This window comes from Helianthus annuus, chromosome 9 (assembly GCF_002127325.2).
Source record: "Helianthus annuus cultivar XRQ/B chromosome 9, HanXRQr2.0-SUNRISE, whole genome shotgun sequence".
Taxonomy (NCBI): Eukaryota; Viridiplantae; Streptophyta; class Magnoliopsida; order Asterales; family Asteraceae; genus Helianthus; species Helianthus annuus.
The window spans coordinates 177,898,457-177,917,218 of NC_035441.2; the positions used below are offsets into that span (position 1 = coordinate 177,898,457).

At 34.4% G+C, this 18,762-nt stretch overlaps 5 protein-coding genes across 6 annotated transcripts; all 5 read right to left on the reverse strand.

Annotated features, from left to right (window-relative positions):
• Positions 1–383: 383 nt before the first annotated feature.
• Positions 384–3,376, reverse strand: LOC118481843. The gene is made up of 5 exons (XM_035977147.1): positions 2,893–3,376; positions 2,358–2,809; positions 1,153–2,308; positions 726–792; positions 384–558 (listed from the first exon to the last, which is right to left on the reverse strand). Exons 1-5 carry the CDS (start codon positions 3,374–3,376, stop codon positions 384–386), a joined length of 2,334 nt encoding a protein of 777 aa, XP_035833040.1.
• A 155-nt stretch (positions 3,377–3,531) lies between these two features.
• Positions 3,532–6,426, reverse strand: LOC118481844. Its single transcript, XM_035977148.1, has 5 exons — positions 6,249–6,426; positions 5,861–6,103; positions 5,577–5,738; positions 4,090–5,481; positions 3,532–3,998 (listed from the first exon to the last, which is right to left on the reverse strand). The coding sequence occupies exons 1-5, from the start codon at positions 6,424–6,426 to the stop codon at positions 3,532–3,534; spliced, it is 2,442 nt and encodes an 813-aa protein (XP_035833041.1).
• Positions 6,427–6,660: 234 nt separating this feature from the next.
• Positions 6,661–7,698, reverse strand: LOC118481845 (F-box protein CPR1-like). The gene has a single exon (XM_035977149.1). The coding sequence runs from the start codon at positions 7,696–7,698 to the stop codon at positions 6,661–6,663; it is 1,038 nt and encodes a 345-aa protein (XP_035833042.1).
• Positions 7,699–9,828: 2,130 nt separating this feature from the next.
• Positions 9,829–10,857, reverse strand: LOC110876854 (F-box protein At3g08750). The gene has a single exon (XM_022125014.1). It carries the CDS (start codon positions 10,855–10,857, stop codon positions 9,829–9,831), a length of 1,029 nt encoding a protein of 342 aa, XP_021980706.1.
• Positions 10,858–11,759: 902 nt separating this feature from the next.
• On the reverse strand, positions 11,760–12,995 carry LOC118479242. Of its 2 annotated transcripts, none has more exons than XM_035977920.1 (5): positions 12,758–12,995; positions 12,587–12,659; positions 12,394–12,459; positions 12,222–12,308; positions 11,760–12,108 (listed from the first exon to the last, which is right to left on the reverse strand). In XM_035977920.1, the coding sequence occupies exons 2-5, from the start codon at positions 12,641–12,643 to the stop codon at positions 11,866–11,868; spliced, it is 453 nt and encodes a 150-aa protein (XP_035833813.1). In that variant the 5' UTR covers positions 12,644–12,659; positions 12,758–12,995; the 3' UTR covers positions 11,760–11,865. The 2 variants fall into 2 exon arrangements, with proteins under 2 accessions (XP_035833813.1, XP_035833812.1); XM_035977919.1 differs by having other exon boundaries at positions 11,760–12,114.
• Positions 12,996–18,762: the final 5,767 nt, after the last annotated feature.

Consider the following 18,762-nt stretch of genomic DNA (forward strand, 5'->3'; position numbering starts at 1 on the left):
TGAGATTATTACCACTATATTTAATAAAAACACAACCATTCCAAAATAAGCAAAAACAAAAAAAGATAAAAAATATAGAATGCGCCACAAAACAATCTAAAAAACTTACACTTTCATCGGATAAAACAATTCGTCGTACTTCCCGATTTATTTGATTGTGAAGACCGCCAAATCAGTTATCAAGATAACCCACACACGAAGAACACCCACAACATTCTACATAAAAATATAATTATATATAGACATGAAGACGCCAAGAGGAAAAACAAACAACTAAACCTGTTAGATATATGTCATTTCTTCAAGCGTGATCCAAGCATGTTAAAAGGGCATCGGCTCAAAAACATGACGTCTAAATAAGCTCGGTTGAAACTCTTGATGGACTAATTGACGTAGATCCGCATAAACTTAACATAGCAATCACGTTTCAACGGACGATACCATGAATCGTATACAAGAACCTCAAAACCATATAGCCTATACACGCAACCATCCTCCAAACGATTAGTAAAAAGATGCATCAAATGAAAAGGAATTTTTGCATGGAATTGAACAATCCTGCAAGGAAAACATGCAACATTACAAAACATATATATTATAGTTTTTTTAATTAACTAAAAAAATGCCTTACGCGTTCATCTGAAAGGATGACATCAAATGACAATATACGATTTGAGCTAGGAATGTATGTTGTCCAAGAACGTGTGACCATTACAGTGACTTGCCATTGGTCAGTAATACCAGGCATCAAGTCTGAAATGTACCGGATGTCCCATTCTATATTATGAGAACCTAAAACATGGAAACAAAAAAAATGTTATGGAAAGCTTATATTAATAACAAAATATACATAAAGGAAAATATTATCTATATATAACAACCAAACATATAAAAACCACATGCAAAACAACGTAATTACAAATGGCATATTTAGTCAACCAAACCAATATATAAAGTAAATAAACATTAAATACAAGTGTTCAAATAAGAGAGACATAATATGCTACCTTTATAGAAGCATACACGGTAGCAATTCCACTTCTCAATAACAACATACAAAACACTCAGACCAATGCATCACTGACATCAAAGGTAAGTTATAAAAAACTTCCTTATAAACAACATTTCTTGTTAATTCGTTAGAACACTTGCCATCATTATCAACATAAAATCGTAGACCAGATCGAGATGTAACACGGGAGGCAATCACATAAAGCTGACCATGTGAAAAAACAGGCTTTACCAAGTAACCACAAACATGTTTAAATGTTTGGCCCTGACTTTTATTAATTGTCATAGCAAAACATAGTTTCACGGGAAACTGTCTTCTCTTAAAGTGGAAAGGCCAACATGTAGAAGTTGGAGTCATATCGATTCTTGAAATAAAAGCTCTTTCTCCAACATGCGTACCCGTAATAATAACGCCCTCAATAACACGACGACTTATTTGAGTAACCACTAAACGGGTCCCATTACACAATCCTTTCTTGAGATTCAAGTTACGTAGCAGTATGATCGGTGCCCCAACCTTTAACTTTAATATGTGATTCGGTAAGCCAGAAAAATGTAAAGTATTAAGAAACTCCGTAGGATACATAGCCTGCATTTCTTCAATATTATTTGTACTTGCACAAATGGAATCGAGACTAAATAACTCATGATTGTCACCTGGCAACTTATCAAGAACATGTAGATTAATCGTATCAACCTCATTGTTAGTCGATGATAAAATACAGCGCTCCTGTAGGTAAGAAACATCAGTGAATCGTTCTTCTATATTAGGAAATGTATCTGAAACAACTGATTCAATAGGATTATCTGAAACAGGAATCAATAGATCGCGAGGTATATTAATCCAAGTTCTCTCATCTTCCCCGTCTAGCGAAATTGCAGGAAGACGACCAGACCCCATATCTAAAATCCACTTATTGAAATCTCGATGTTGTATTACAACATCGTCATTAACACTTGAACTATTCAACCGCATATTAATCGTTAAAGAAAACACCTTACACGAACCCCATATAGTCGATGACTTATTCACAACCGAAGCAACAATCTCACTACGCGGAGCAAGCGGAATAACAGGAAGAATTTGCCGAAAGTCTCCTCCAAGAGCGACACATTTCCCTCCAAATACTCGACGGTCTGCACCAGGTATATTATTTCGACAAATATCTCTAAAAGTACGGTCAACCGCTTCAAATGCATAACGATGTTGCAACGGTGCCTCATCCCATATTATAAGCGCGGCATCATTAATCAGCCCAGCAAGATCCGTCCCAACATCAATCGAGCAGCAAGAATCCTATCAAGTTCAAAGGGAATCTTAAAACGCGAATGCGCTGTACGACCACCAGGTAGTAGAGAGAGGCAATCCCAGAAGAAGCAACAGACAAGACGATTTGGCCACGTGAACGAAAACAGGAAATGAGAGTCTTCCATAAATACGTTTTTCCCGTCCCTCCACTACCAAAAACAAAAACAGCACCACCCGTCCGTCTATCAACACAATCACATACATAATCAAACACCTCCCTTTGTTCAACATTCAATCCACGAAATAAATCATGAAAAAGCGTCATTTCTTCTTCAATATTGAAGGTGCGCTCAGCCATAATCAACCGATTTTCCATAGTATCAACCAATTGACGATCAATTTGAGGCAAATTAGGAAAATCTAATAAACTTTTACCATGACCAATTAAAACTCTTTCAATCTCAATCAATGTATAATTGAGAATCTCTTCATCTGTGAATACCACATCATCATTCTGCAGCATTGTGCGTCGATTGTAAGCAATATCATCTGATAAGTAAGGTAGACAATCAAAAAATAACCGCCGTGATTGCTAACCGTACAAAACAATAGAATGCAAACAAATAAATCACGAAGTTGATTCCCCAACTGCCATTGAGAAGCTTCACGTATTGAATCTACCCACTCAACATCATCTCCTAACAAACCCAACGCATTGCAAGCAGACATATAAGTTGGATGCTCAACACCATCAACCGTACGAATGTCTTTAAAGCTTAATGGCCCACGTTGAACATTTAATAACATACGGAGGTAATACTTTTCACCCATTGATGGGCTCACATAATAAATGCGGCCAATAGAAGTCACCCTATGTCGTGGCAACCACTCCTTCTCCTTTTCATGCCAAGTGAACTTTGTTGGAAATTCTACATATGTCAAAGAACGACCATGCGGAAACCTTTCATTTGCACGAAACCATTCAGTAAATTTTGACATGCTAGCCGTAGCACGTTGGGCAACTTCCTCAACCTCATCATTATCATGAAAATACACTCTATTACACCCTTCCTCATGAAAAGGTAACCGCTCAACAGCAACATCACGGTACTTCATTTCAAATTCAAAAATCTTCCAACATGCCTCAATAGAAGATATATACCGACAATTTAAATATTCCTCAATTTCATTTTCATTATGTAATAAGGACGCAAACGTTGTCCTATTTTGAGCACCTTCCAAAACCACAGTTGCACGATCTGGACCTTTGTTTATATAAGTAAAAGATACTTGACTAACATCCCTTGGTTGCACCACTCCACATTAATGTGACAACCATATTTCACCAACAATTCACGGTTATACGGAACAACATACCGATTATCAAGCTTAATATCTTGAGAACCAACTTTAACAACTCTTGAATTATTGGGCCTCTTATAACACGGCCAACCATCATTTCGGATGAATGTCTCCTCACAATAATTCTTTGGGTACCCTTTACTACATACACCATTATGCATACAAGGGCTTGAAGGGTTGAGCAAACCACATGGACCATGCATCATTTGTGAACGAACAATAGCGAAAGCTATAGGGTCTTCCACCTCCGAAGGAAGCTCCGCAGATATATATTTATCGATATTGTCAACCGTATTTATCTTATCTTCAGGTTGTAAAAAAAGCAGAATATGAGAGTGTGGAAGTCCTCGTTTCTGAAACTCGATTGTATAGATAACTAAAAAAATGACCAAAACAAATATTACACATAGCTATAGAATAAAAAACAATCGTATAATATTTAGACAATGGAAATGCTAGTAACAAACCTGCTTTCGTGTGTCCAAAAATATTCCTTTTCCTTATGTCTTTGATAAGTTCATCAAGTTTAATTTTGAAAACACGGGCAACAATGTCAGGGCGGTCGGACGCACTCATACCAGGGGTTGTTGCTTGAATGTGTCGGGTAATTTCCGGCCATTTTGAATTGCATGTCATAGTAATAAAAAGGTCCGGAGCCCCAGCCCAACGACAAATAGCCATTGCATCCTGATACTGTTGAATCATATGTCTTGGCCCACCGGCAAATGTAGCTGGCAGGATAACACGTCGACCAACTGCTTCACAACTTGTTTCACCATCAGCGATACGATCACATAAACCATTATACAAATCCGAACGAATAGTGTTTTGGTTTTGTTTATACCAATTCATCTCATGTTCAAGGATAGCTGAATAACAGTCCACAACATACGTCTGAAATAAACGGCCAGATTTGGGTAATGTCTTACCTTCATTCCTCCTAAGTTGTAAACGGTAAGAATAATATTCTCTTAATGAAACCGATTGCCGCCTACTTGATGGAGATATATTACATAGAGGAATATTAAGATGGAATCCATCTTCTCCATACGGAAACAACAAAGGATACTGCAACGCCATAAAACTTGGGTGCAATTCAGATATACGCTTTGCACTACGACTACCACGTTCTTCAATAATAATATCACGTGAGTCCGTAGGATTTCCATCACCTGGAATCAGTGCAGCCACTTCAGGAACAGTAGGCAAAGAATATTGTCCTTCTCTTCTATTTCGCGTACCAAGCAAGCGAAGCGTAAGACGTTGCATTGAGTTGTCATTAAACCTTTCACGTGCCATCCTAAAAGCCTGCACTAATGCATTGTTCGCATCAAGCATCAACAGCAAGTCATTCACTAATGTGCGCAGGATGACTTGATCAAACGTTGGTGACACACAATTTCGCAAAGCATAAAAGCGATTATCAATCTCATTTTCCGTGTCATAAACGTACAATTGAGCAAATCTAGGGCGTCCATCAGGATGCATAGGCAACAATGATCCAATATTATGATGGTTGTGGCCATTCAAACGGAATGTATAAGGCCCACGACCATCATTTAAATCCGTAGATATTCTCCCACCGGTTGAGGTAAATGCAAACATCGCATTTAAAAGCTTTATGTTTTCTCTAAACACGCGAGATCGTGTTTCCCCATTGTAATCAAGAAGACGACCCAATGTTTGAGGAGGATGTCGAAGAAATGGCAAGCAAACCTTTCCTTCACTACAACATAATGAAAAACTTGGAACACGAGGAGTTAAACTTTTTATAGTTCGTTCCTCATACCAAAGCATAGCTCCACAATGAACACAACTATGGTTTGCATCACCGATATCCCAATACGACGGACATCGCCCTAAAAAAGGTAAGTGAAGTGTAAGCAAACACTATCAATGTCATATAAGGTGTTCATATATACAAAGTGTCACAAGAAAAAAATATGATGTTTACAATATCTATTTTCGTCTTGAAAGACACTTGCACGGGAAGGTACTTCAACTTGATTCGAATGTAGACATCCAGATGTTTGTGAAACCGTTGAACCTAATGAAGATTGCGCAGCTCCATTTGTTCTACTGGTATAATGCACAACACCTCTGTTGATACGATCAACTAAAAAAAGCAAAGATAACAATAAACCTATTCAATTTAAAAGGCTTAACCGACATAATATAAAATCATGGGTGCTATTGGGTGAAAACACATAACAAACACGAGAACTCAATCAAGCGTACCATTGTAACGTCTTTGAGTACTTGTAGCCTCACTTGTTAAATCAGAAGGGCGATCACGTAATCGAGGACGACCCATTTGGCCCGTCCGTCTACGCCCTACTTCAGTCGTTGCATTAGAAGATATATTTTCCTGAGTGGTACGTATAACCGCAAATGAATCCGAAACTGAAGGGATCGGAGAAGGTTGCACATTTTCATTTGACATACGCATATAGCGTACCACACTTCTGCTAGAACTACCAACTGCATACACAGCAACAGTAGCACTAACAGGTTTAAAGGGTTTACATGGTAAATATAAACATGCAAACCCCATAACAAACGGACAATAAGGGGTATTAGTATATGAACAAAATCATAAGAAATACAAGAACATAGATAACCACACCGTAAGAACACCATTGAGAGGATGCAACATCAGGCGTCACAACAGGAAGTCGCTCCCGCAATCGAGGACGGCCCATACGTCCACGGCCCCTACGACATTCAACACGTGTAGATGCTGACGTCTCATGCGAAGGGACCGAAGAAATTGAATCGGAATCATTTGATATAGGTGCACTCATATCAACACCTTCAGATATATATATCTTTAGAAAAGCATGACAAGAGTCAATTATAATGCCACTCAAAACATAAAAAGCTAGAAACATATATAATATCTCAAGGACAACCAAAACTTTAAAAATTGCAACATCAAATTACCAAAATAGAAGCAACAACAAAAGTAACATTATGACAACTACAAGGTACCACTTAAACTCAAAGTTACGAAAATTACAAGATAAAACTTTCTCAAACTAATAATTCGGGGAAGCTATGGTCTCTGTGTAAACCGCACCATGCATTTGCCTATAGAAAAACATACGGCAGAAATAACCTAGATGATCCCGTTGCAAATCAATTTCAATCACTTGTCCAAAATTCGTTATCACAAGACATGTCCCTGGCAAATTGTAATATGTGAAAGAACACATAGTTGATAATGGCATCCACAACTTATCAGGATATGCAAAAACCTTCATCCAACTTTTATTTTTAAGCCTCCACAATACAATTTCTCGTCTATAGTCATAGTTTCCGATACAAACATACATATGAAGCTCCTCGTTTATGTTAACTAAACTTCCACTAACTTCATCATCATATACATTGGGGAAACACAATTCAGAAAACGACTTTGAATTCACATCAAAACGAATAACCGACAATCCATCTGAACGACCACGACATTGGGTAACGACAAAATACAAACCACCACCACACAAAGTTGCTGGCGACCAAAGGTACGTATAATGGTGGTACGGACGGTGTTTTAGGAAGCGTACAGTACTCCATGAATTCAACTCCATCGAATAAATATAAACGGTCATTGTACCTCGTCTACGTTTAATATGTAAAATGTTGTAATCATCAGAAGAGTCAACAAAAAATCCTAGAGCATCTCTATCAACTTTGTAGAAACCTTGCGAATTAGAATTTGCCAACTTCTTGAACTTAGTCGTCAATGGATTCCAAACAACCAACTCACAAGTGTTTTGCAGACAAACACACAACATACCATCCAAACTTGCCAAAAAAAACATTCTAGAAGGATGAGCATAGAACGGGCGGGCAACACCTCTTGGTACAATAAATCCCGGGGACTTATAATTTAAGGAATGTACTTCGATAGTCTTCCAACCAACCATCAACAATTTTTGATCAGCCGATGCACGCATGTAATGACAATGAGCCCTTACAAACTTACGATCTAAAATGAAATCTAACCACTCCTTGCAGACAAGCTTACATTGAGCAACATTTTTTGGTGGAAGTCTTGCAATTATATCCAACATTACTACTAAAAATGGAAGGCACGACATACTGCTTTTATCTAAAAACACAATTTACAAAAAAATAAATAAATTAAATCATCGTAAGTTTCAAGCATAAACTACATACTAATAATAGGTCTTGAATATTCATATAAAATATAACTAACAAAAAAACATGTATTATCACAATATAGGATAATAAAAATATTAAAAATAAAAATAAGATCAACAAAAATATGTTAACTAATAACAATAAAACAATTATTACAAACTAAAGTATAAATTTGTATCAAAATGGGCCAGATATATCACATTAGCATTTTGGGCCAGGTTAACAAACTGGATGAGGTAAACATGAGACGGGCCGGTTTGGATACTGAATATGGACAATCCAAATTAGGAAACGGATACTACATAACGGCAGTTAACTCAACCCTAACCACATATGCGATGAATTCATCCCTCTTTCTGGTCCAAGTCGCTCCTCTCTGCATCCCGTATTCATCGAGACATCAACAGATTGCACGGCCATTCACCATGGTTATACTTGTGTACACTCCATTCTTCTCCGTCATACGTATCAGCAGTTCAATCGATTCAAAATTTCAAGGTATTTACCTCTATAAACCCTAGCATATTATACATCATACTATTTTGTTCGACTAGGGTTCTTCATATTCGATTAATACATTCTTTGATTATCGATTAGGGTTAATGAATGTGGATGTTCATATTTGATAAATAACCTCCGGATTTTAGGGTTTGAGTTATTCAAACATGTCAGAACTGTATTAAGGCAATTTTAGGGTTAACGGTTGTGGATTGATATTATTATGCTTATTCATATTCGATTAGAGATATTCGGAATTTAGGCCTTCAGTTATGCAAACATGCCAGATCTGTGTTTCGGTAGATTGATGGGCTTAGGATTTTTCGTTGTCCTCAATATGTTACAACCGAGTTAAAGACATGGCATAGATAAGCTCTAGAACATAAACAAATGGGGGCTGGGTTGGATCCAAAACTTGGCAGACACTTTGAAAGTTTTATTTGTTATGCTTATGACAACATCATTGAATCAGTAGTAAGGGTTTCTCTGTTTTAATGGGCTAACAGGAGGGATCATATGAAAGACAGAAGCTAGGCTTATCCCTGACAGTTTGAATCAGCTTACGGACATATTGTGAATCTTGCAACCCATGCTCTTAATAAAAAATTATGGCACTGTAAGTCTTTCTAACCACTGATTCATACTTCTTATTATGCCTATGTGTTTGCTTTAATAAAACATTGTTTAAATTTAAAGGTATAATTTGCACAATTTATGTTTTTCATATAAGTTATAGACTGCGTTTTAGATATAACACTTGAGAGTACTTAGCTTTGATCTGACACTGGTAGAATGTTCACATTTAATAAGAAATCGGTCTACATGTATTTGAACATATAGCAAACACCTAAATGGTTTTGATTCTATTGTTTAAACTAAAAAAGCAAACACACAATCAATTTGATTTGTAGAAAAAAGATGAATTAAAAAGATTAGGAAAACATACCTTAATTCTCCAACTGGCTCTCCAAAGCTACTCAATATGATGATTTTTATGGTAAACAAAATTCGAAGAAAGAAAGACACTGTAAGGTCATAGAACTACATTATATAGAGCTAATATCCGAATTTTTCTCATGGAAGTTAATATTAATTCAGACAGTTAATAAATAATGGGATAGTGGGAAAGTGGGCTAAACTGAAATATATTTAAAATAACTGCATAATCAGTTACTAAACCTATAAGTTTTATATACCAGCTAAATTTTCATTTGAATTTTTTATAAACAAAGCTGAACTTCTGTAAATGTATCAACAAAAATATCAAAATATTTGATAATTACACTAATGAAGACATATTTATTAAAAACTTTTATGTGTACTGACAATGGAATACAATAACAATAAAAAATATAATTTTATATTTATCTAAACATAATATATAAGCAATTCTTTATAAACAAATAATACACAAACACATAGTAGAGAAAAAAGCAAACATTAACTAAAAAAAGAACATTACATCCGATGAAGGAATTTTTCAAAATTCAACAAACATTTCGAAGCAAAAAAAAAAAAAAAGGATTACCAAACAACATGTATTACTGAAGACTTGCTGGCACAATAGTTTCCACATACATTGCTGTCCGTATAGCATGATTCCAATCGCTTGGTATGAAAAGGTCACACGTCTTCTTGTTCAAATCTATTTCATAAACCTCACCCCAATCTGTCATCACAAAACACTTTTCTTCTGAACTAACATGTGTAATTGAGCACCAAACTGGCGTTGGAATATAACTGATCTTCGGAAACAACATGACCTTCGACCAATGCTCATCTTCATAACGCCATAGATCCACAGCCATATCTATAAACCCATGACTAACAAACACGTGAAGTTTGTTATTCATATTAACCAAGTTCCCCTGACATGTTTCACCATTGCCAACATATGGAAACCCTATTTCTGAAAACGTCTCTGTATTCACATCAAATCGAATTATGACAATATCACCAGCAAGCCAAAACTGGAATACAGTAAAATATAAACCATCCTCACAAAAAGTCCCCCCCGACCACACATAACCATTAGTATGGTAATGCCTTTTTTGTAAAAACGGTATTCTCTTCCAATGACTGGTCCTCCTTGAATAAGCCATAACATCAACTGTAAAACGACCACGTTTTATATGTAAAACTCTGTAATCATTAGAGGAATCGATGTATAGGCCAACAGCATCGGAATAGATTTTGAAAAAACCATAAGACTTAGAATCAGATATGTTGATGCAGATACGGATCAACGGATTCCAAATAAGCATTTCAAACGTATTGCGTAAACAAACACATAAAAGCCCATTCAAGCTTGATAAAATCCACACATCAGAAGGGCGAACATGAAACGGTAGGGTAATCATGGTTTTCTCATCGACTAAATCAACAGTAGTGCTGGAAATAAAGCATGATTCCTGTCCAATACTAAGAATTTTTTGTCTAGACCCCTTACACATATGTCTACAGTGCATCATGACAAACTCCTTCGACGATATACATGACAACCATTCTTTACATACCTTCTTTGCACGACCTACACATTTTGCAGGAAGTCTTGGCAGTATCTCTGACATTATTAAGTCAGGACCAAGGTCAGGCAACTTAGTGTTCGACTCAGAGGCTGAGTAGAGGCACCCCTTCAACTTTTTCATAACTCAATAGTTTCTGATATTATATCTAGAAATACAGTAATACACGAATTTTAGGGATATTAGTGATATCTTATATAGAGCTACATGTCCGACTTTTAATGAAAACAGTTAATTTATTGAATAAAACATAGGTAGTTATTCAATCATGGGTTAGTGAGCAAGGATCATGACAAGTGGGTAAGTGGACTGACTTAGAAATAAACTTAACATAACCGAACGATTATATTAATTTCTAAAACCCTAAGTTAGTTACTTGATCATCGCTTAGTGGCCCGATGATCATGGTAACGTGACTAAGAAGGCTGACTTCAATATTAATTCAGTATAACCGACTATTTATATGTTTTTTTTCTTCAAAATATCTTATTCTTTTCCCCTTGTTATTTATATAACTGAATGCTATTTTGAATTTTCACTCTAAATAATACAAAACTTATTATTTTAAAAAAACCTATAAATGACTAAATACTTTTTAAAATACCTAAATAGGCCTCTTGTTTGAGAACACGGAATTTGTTAACATGAAACAGGATATTATTGGGTACTAAATTTTTTTAGATTGTTTTTCTATGACTTATGTGTAACTACTTATATAACTGTTGAAGTTATGCATATCTGGAATTTTATTTACGTATTTTGAAAGTAAAAGAAGATTTAACCTTTATAAACATACATACAAATTGGTGAAAACCACTACCTATATTTTCTTTTTTTTTCATAACAGAAATATTTATTATTAAATAAACAATTAATCATCAACATATATGTAATAAGTAATATAGTTAACAGATAAAACATAGAAAAATAAATTGAAAAAAGGAAACTACAATTAAACTAAAAATAGATGAACAAACAAACCTTAACAAACACTGACTTGAAAGGCAAAACATAAAAGATGACTATGACAAACAGGACTTAAACTGAGTAAACTTAAAATTCAACCCATCCAACATGATCGTTGCAATTTTTAGATATACGTGGAATCTTTGATCTTTTCAATGGACTATCCAAAGAGTCTGCTGTATCACTTAACTCAGACTCCAAATCATCTTGTTGTTTTGCCTTAGAATCATCTTTCTGACCATTCGAATCTTCACTTTGGGTAATATCAATGACCTCATCCCATTTCCAAGTTAGGAGCGCATGCTTTCTTTTAGCTTGCTTTTCTATGTTCTGAAACTACAAGAACTAAAAACATTAGTATAATACATTTTAAAAAAACATAAAGGTGTGAAACAATCATTATGCACTTATGCAATGAAAACTTTATTAAAAAAAAACACCACCTGTTCAATAACCTCCCTATGCATTTCAGATTTGAATGGACTAAAATACTGTCCATATGAAATGATCTCTACACTTCCACTGTCCGTCTGAAACAATAAATTGATAGAATTTAACAAATCAGACTAAATATCAAAACAAATTTTATACATTAGTTGTGACTTAAAACGTTACCTTCGGAGAATCTTTCATTGGGCTGCATATTTGATTCTTCTTCGGTGTCATTGCATCAAAACCCAGCTGAAAAAATTACAATTGCTACCATATATTAGAAGACTAAATATTTGGTGCAATTCACAAACAATTAGAAACCATCCACATGCTTTGCTAACTAATAATTAACATTCCAACTTACATTCCAACTTACTTTCTTTGCAGGCTGATCTTCTTCATAAATGTCCACGAAGTCATCCGAGATATCCATTGCTGCAGATGTGTTGCTGTATGAATACAGGAAGAGCGAAAAAAATTCAGAAGATTACACTACCTGAACTTGTATTATATAGGCACCAAAAAATGCAGTTAAGTGTCCACTAACCCACTAACTCCCTGAAAATAAGGAACACATTTTAAACCGCATTGCAACCTGCATTTCTGATTGGTACATCTTGATAAACTGCAGAAAACCGCAAGATCATGGGTGAGAGAGTGCTGAACTGCCGAGAACCGCTGCTTCTAGAAGGAATTTAGAGACTTTAAACGGCTGAGATTAAAAGTTGATGACTTTCTACGGCTGTAATTAGCCCAAAAGTTGGTTAGCATCAACGGGAACAATATAATATAGAATATTTCAATAGTTATAGAAAATGTTTGCAATCAAGTAAATAGCTCTACAAACTAATGGATTAGACGCACTTGGAAATCATGAAAGATGTATACTTGCTTAAGAAATTTGATAAACGAGTCTTTAAACGTACAAAATATACTCCCCTCTAGTTTCTTAGAATTTAGGATGTGGTTCTTATGAAAATATTTTATAACTACTTTAAATTAATTTGCTAATCTATTTGTTAAAACACTATAAGTAAATACGTGATATCAGTGTGAATTAAAAGATATCAAATTACTAAACAACTTACTACTGTATATGGTGTTGGAAAAGAGATCAAGAATAGTAATTAATGAGATAATGGCTAAGAAGATTAAGTTCGAGAATCAAGGTTAAGCAGACTATGAAGATTAAGACTATCAACTTTATCAAGTATTTTTTCTCAAACTTATACAAGATCGCGATGTTGTACATAATGATTAACATTTTCCATGATGTTTTACATTGTATGATGGTGAACATCTTCCACTATAGGTTACACGATGTCTCAATGGTTGATTAAAGTTAATGTTTACGGATAGTGATATTCACAACGTTTGTTATTATATGATAGTCACTGCTGGTTCTGTAATGAAACATAACTGCCCAACATTACATGATTGATCTCAAAGTAAAGAGTATAGAATGTTTTATTTTGCTTAAGAGTAAAATATTGTTTTAAAGTTATTACAAATTAAAGGAAAATTATGTGTGTAATAAATGTAAAAAAGAAGTCATGGTATGCAGACTTTTTCATAAAAATACACTGAACATATACTTTTAATATAAATAAATGGGTACTGATGAACTTACTTAACAATATTTTCCTTTAGAAACTACAACTGATGTAAGATATACATTAATTACTTAACAAGGGCTTTGTCGTAGGGCAAGCGGTGCTCAAGGCAGAGGCGAGCAAAGTGGCAAAACATGAGAAAGCCTGCCTGAAGAATCAACATGTGTTTGTCCCGTTTGCGTTTGATACCTTTGGTGGTCTCGCTCCTGACGCTGTGCGACTTTTGAATCGGGTTCAAAAAGTCGTTAATAGTAATTCTTCGTCGCCAAAGGTTTCAAACTTTGTATTTAGTAGAATTGGTTTTTCTATTCAAAAGGGGGTGGCGGCGCAACTTGTTGCCCGACTGCCTGCCATGTCTTTGTAATTGTCTTTTTTTTCGTGTGGAATGAACATTCGTTTTTCTTTAAAATATATATATATATATATATATATATATATATATATATATATATATAAGATATACATTAATTATAATAATAAATAACAAATATAAAATTGTACACATCACTTTCAATTAGGTATTAACCACCCACTTACTAACTTACCCATCCTCTCACAAGCATGCTGCTACAAGTCTATATTTGATCATCATTTGCCTGCTTCGTCGGGTCAGTCTCCTTACATTATTTTTATCATTAAAATTCATTAAATAATTTTATTATTTTTAAACGACTGCGAGTGATGCAAAGACTTAAGTCTTTACCACCTAAATTTCACCTACTAAAATAAACATACATTGAACCTGGGCTTATAGCTAGATGGTCATGGGAAATGAGGGAAGACTCCTGGTCTTTGGTTTTGAGTTCGATTCCCGATCTCTTCGGGTTTTACCGGTTCTTCATTGTCGTGCCATCGGGCAGGTGAAGGGTCGGGTTTTCCCCGAAACTGGTGGCTTGATGGGCTAGGGGCTCCGTGCGTGCAGATTGGGCTGTCATGGGGCTACCTTTCGGCTAATGGGTGCCACGTATGGAGTCCTCGGCGTTGCTTAAGTTGGACGTTCAAAAAATAAATAAATAAATAAACATACATTATTAATTTAACTACTAATAAATAGTATTTATTGGTATTTATGGAAGAACATGGATATATAATAACTTCCACTAAGCTGCAATAAAGCTATTTATTGTCACCTTATAATGCTAGGTTTTCTTTTCAGATAAACACAAATTCTTCAATACATAATGATCTTTTTATCTATACCTATCATCGTCAAATACGTTATGTATAGATTATCAACATATTATAATGACGGAGTGTTAAATTAACCAAAGCTTAAACATATGTCTAAGGGTTATGGTTAATAAAAGTCTTAATCTTATCTCATGTCAAATACGTTATGTTTGCTTATCGGATGGTTTAAAACTTTTCATGTCACGCCTCATTTTTTCGCCTCGATTCGGCGGGGTGTGAATAAATACATACACACATATATATATACATACACGAAACAAATATACACACATTCATATTCGTATATATACAAACATACACATATAACGCACACACATGCATATACATGACATACACATACATACACAGATACGTACATGATACATCAAGGGCGTAGGATAGTGGGGCGGGAGGGGACAGCCGACCCCCCGAACTTTTCGCTTAATAGTGGAGAGTATGTAGTTTTTATATAGAAATTTTTGGGTATATACGTTTTCGACCCCCCCCCCCCATTTTATAGAAATTTTTGGGTGTGTCCGTTTTCGACCCCCGATCGGAAATCTCAAGCTTCGCCACTGTGATACATACCTACATACACAAATACATGTATACCTATATGCATACGTACACATAGGTGCATACGTTTAAAATTTACAATAAGAATAATGATATATGTTGTTTTCTACACACTGGTGACAAATACTACCTTTTCATCGGAAATATGTCACAACTTACGCCAGATAGATTTTTGATGGAATTATTAAATTTAGGGGCTGTTTGGCAACATCTGAATGGTTAAGTGCTGAACCAGTAAGAGATCTGAACCATTAAGTGTTGAACCAGTAAGAGGTCTGACCAATTAAGAGCCTGTATAATACCTTTTCGTCGGAAATATGTCACAACTTACGACAGATTTTTGACGGAATTATTAAATTTAGGGGCTGTTTGGCAACATCTGAATGGTTAAGTGCTGAACCAGTAAGAGATCTGAACCATTAAGTGCTGAACCAGTAAGAGGTCTGAACCATTAAGAGTCTGTATAATGCTTAACCGTTCAAAGGCAAATGTCTGACCAATTCAGATTAGAGGTCTTAACCATTCAGACTCTGTATAATGTTTAACCATTCAGAGGCAATGTCTGAACCATTCAGACATCTGCTCGTGAAACAAACAGTCTGACCCATTAAGTGCTAAACCAGTAAGAGTTTTGAACCATTAAGAGCCTCATTAAGAGGTAAACAAACAACCTCTTATTAAAAAATAAGCATGCCTAGGAAACTACATGATTGTTTCCTACGCCTTTATGACAAATCTAATGAAAAATACACTTTTGTCACAAATGTGTAGGAAATATAATTATTTTTTATTAATAAACTAAATTTAGTATTATTTATAAATATAATCGTGTATATCCTTGTAATTACTTTTGATTAAACAATGTAAAAATAACTTTTTGTCGGAAATGTGTCACAAGTTGTGACATAATTCTGACGGAACGTTTAAGTCAACTAAAAAATAAATATTTTGTCACAAATGTGTAGGAAATATAACTATTTTTAATTATTATACTAATTTTACTATTATTTATAAATATAAAAGTGTATATCCTTGTATTTATTTTTAATAAAATTAAGTAATATGACTTAGTTGTTGGAAATGTGTCGCAACTTGTGACGCATTTTTGACGGAACGTTTAATTCAACTTAAGAATAAATATTTTGTCACAGATTTGTAAGAAATGATTTAATATTTAACCTTTTGTAGATTATTTTTGACAGATCTGTGACGCATTTGTCAATTAATTAGGGTTTTTTTCTGTCATTGTTGCGTCAAAAATTTGACACAGAATTTTGGAAAAAAAATTTGTAGGAAATTTGTCACAAATGTATTTGAATTTGTGATAAAAATAATTGTGTAGGAAATTTTCGTAGGAAATTATGCACTATTCTAGTAGTAATTGCGTTAGTTTCTTGTAAATTGAGCATATACATTTTCTATGATTTTTAGTTAAAAGTTAGATAATTAGTTGTGAATTTTCATTAAAGTTTTTTCATGTTTATGTTAGTAAAATGCACATTTGTTTTCTTAACTTACATTAGTTTATAAATCCTCATTGTTTTTGTTATCTACTCCATGTCAGAACATTCATAAGCTGGTCAATAATGGATTTTTCATGAGGAAGCCTACCAAGGTTCACTCGTGCTAATCGTATAAAGGAAAGGGTCGTTATTCTTACAGGTTTCAACTTCTAAGGTGAGTCTACAAACAATTGTTCCTTTTCATAATTAAGGTAGGGAAGTTATACTATATATGGTGGGTGATGAATTATGGTTTCAAACTTTGAATCCTGGAATCTTGAATATTGTTTATTGATTGTGAATTTGTGATTTCGGGGAGTCTTTTATTGATTCAATGACGTAATTAAAAGTGTTGGGTCATTGGTTTCTTCCTGAATTCTATCAAGGCTTGCATGGGGTTGACTATAGTTATCTTATTTGATGGCTATTATCCTTACTAACACAAAAAACTAGTTTGATGTGATTGGACAAGTGATCAGCCAGTTTTGTTGTTATAATGTTTGTGTTTCATTGGTAAAGGCAAAGTCTTTAAACATATGGGTTTGAAAGGGGGGGGGGTCTTGAGTTCAAATCACACAGACAACATAGATTAAAAGAAATTTGTCGTTCAAAAAAAAAAAAAAACTCTTTGGATCGTACCTCGATAGTAACGTTGAATTATCGATAATCAAACATCCAATATCCAACATTTGTAAGGATGAGTACAACTTTCCAAATCTGTGATATTTTGCGATCAAAGAATATTTGACGCGGTACCTATAATCATGAAAGTAATTTTTAGGTATCTAACGAAAATTTTATTTTTTATATAAATTAACTAAAACTACATTTCATTAGGTAGAGTATCATATTCTTCTTTCCCCTTGTATAAACATATAGGTTTCAAACATTCATAATTCATATATCATCAAATATTGTTATTGCATTTGCATCAATAATTGATTCAAATAATGTAATTTCATAGTACATGAAAAATACCACTATACCTAAAAGGAATTAAAAATATCACGAGCTTAATAAAGAGAGCCGGCCAAAAAAACACTTATAAAAGGCCAAAAGTAGCTCTGAAGCAAAGAATAGAACAACGTACAATGATTTTGACATCTTGATTAAACATGAAGCATGAAAATAAAACACAAAGTCAAGCAAAATTAAATATCAATGTTTTTATGTATTATTTCTTTATTCATATGATATCACTGTGACTTTTACAAATACAGATATTTAGTTGTTAATCTTTTGAGTTTTAGTTCACAAATCACTTTTACAAAGAGTCAATTTTCAACACACTGTTGTGTGTCACTATCTTAATAGAATTTTAATTAATAAAAGTTGTAAAAATCATGAAAATTTTCAACTTACACATTATATTTTTATGGATGTAAGATTTTACAATAATACTGGATGTATTGATGCAAATAAGTGAAAAAAGCATATGTGCAAAACAGGGCCGACTGTACATTACTGGTCAGAAATTCGTACCACACAGTAATGTTTTAAAGCATAAGAATAAATTGCATATTTTTCTTGAGTTATATATGTCGCTCAAGTAGGGATGAGCTCGGTATTAACCGGTACCGAAAATCCCTAAAAGTGAGTACCGGTTCTTGAGTTGTATATGTCGGTGTAAGGCTGAAGTAGGTATGAGCTCGGTACCAACCGGTACTGAAAATCCTCAAAAGTGGGTACCA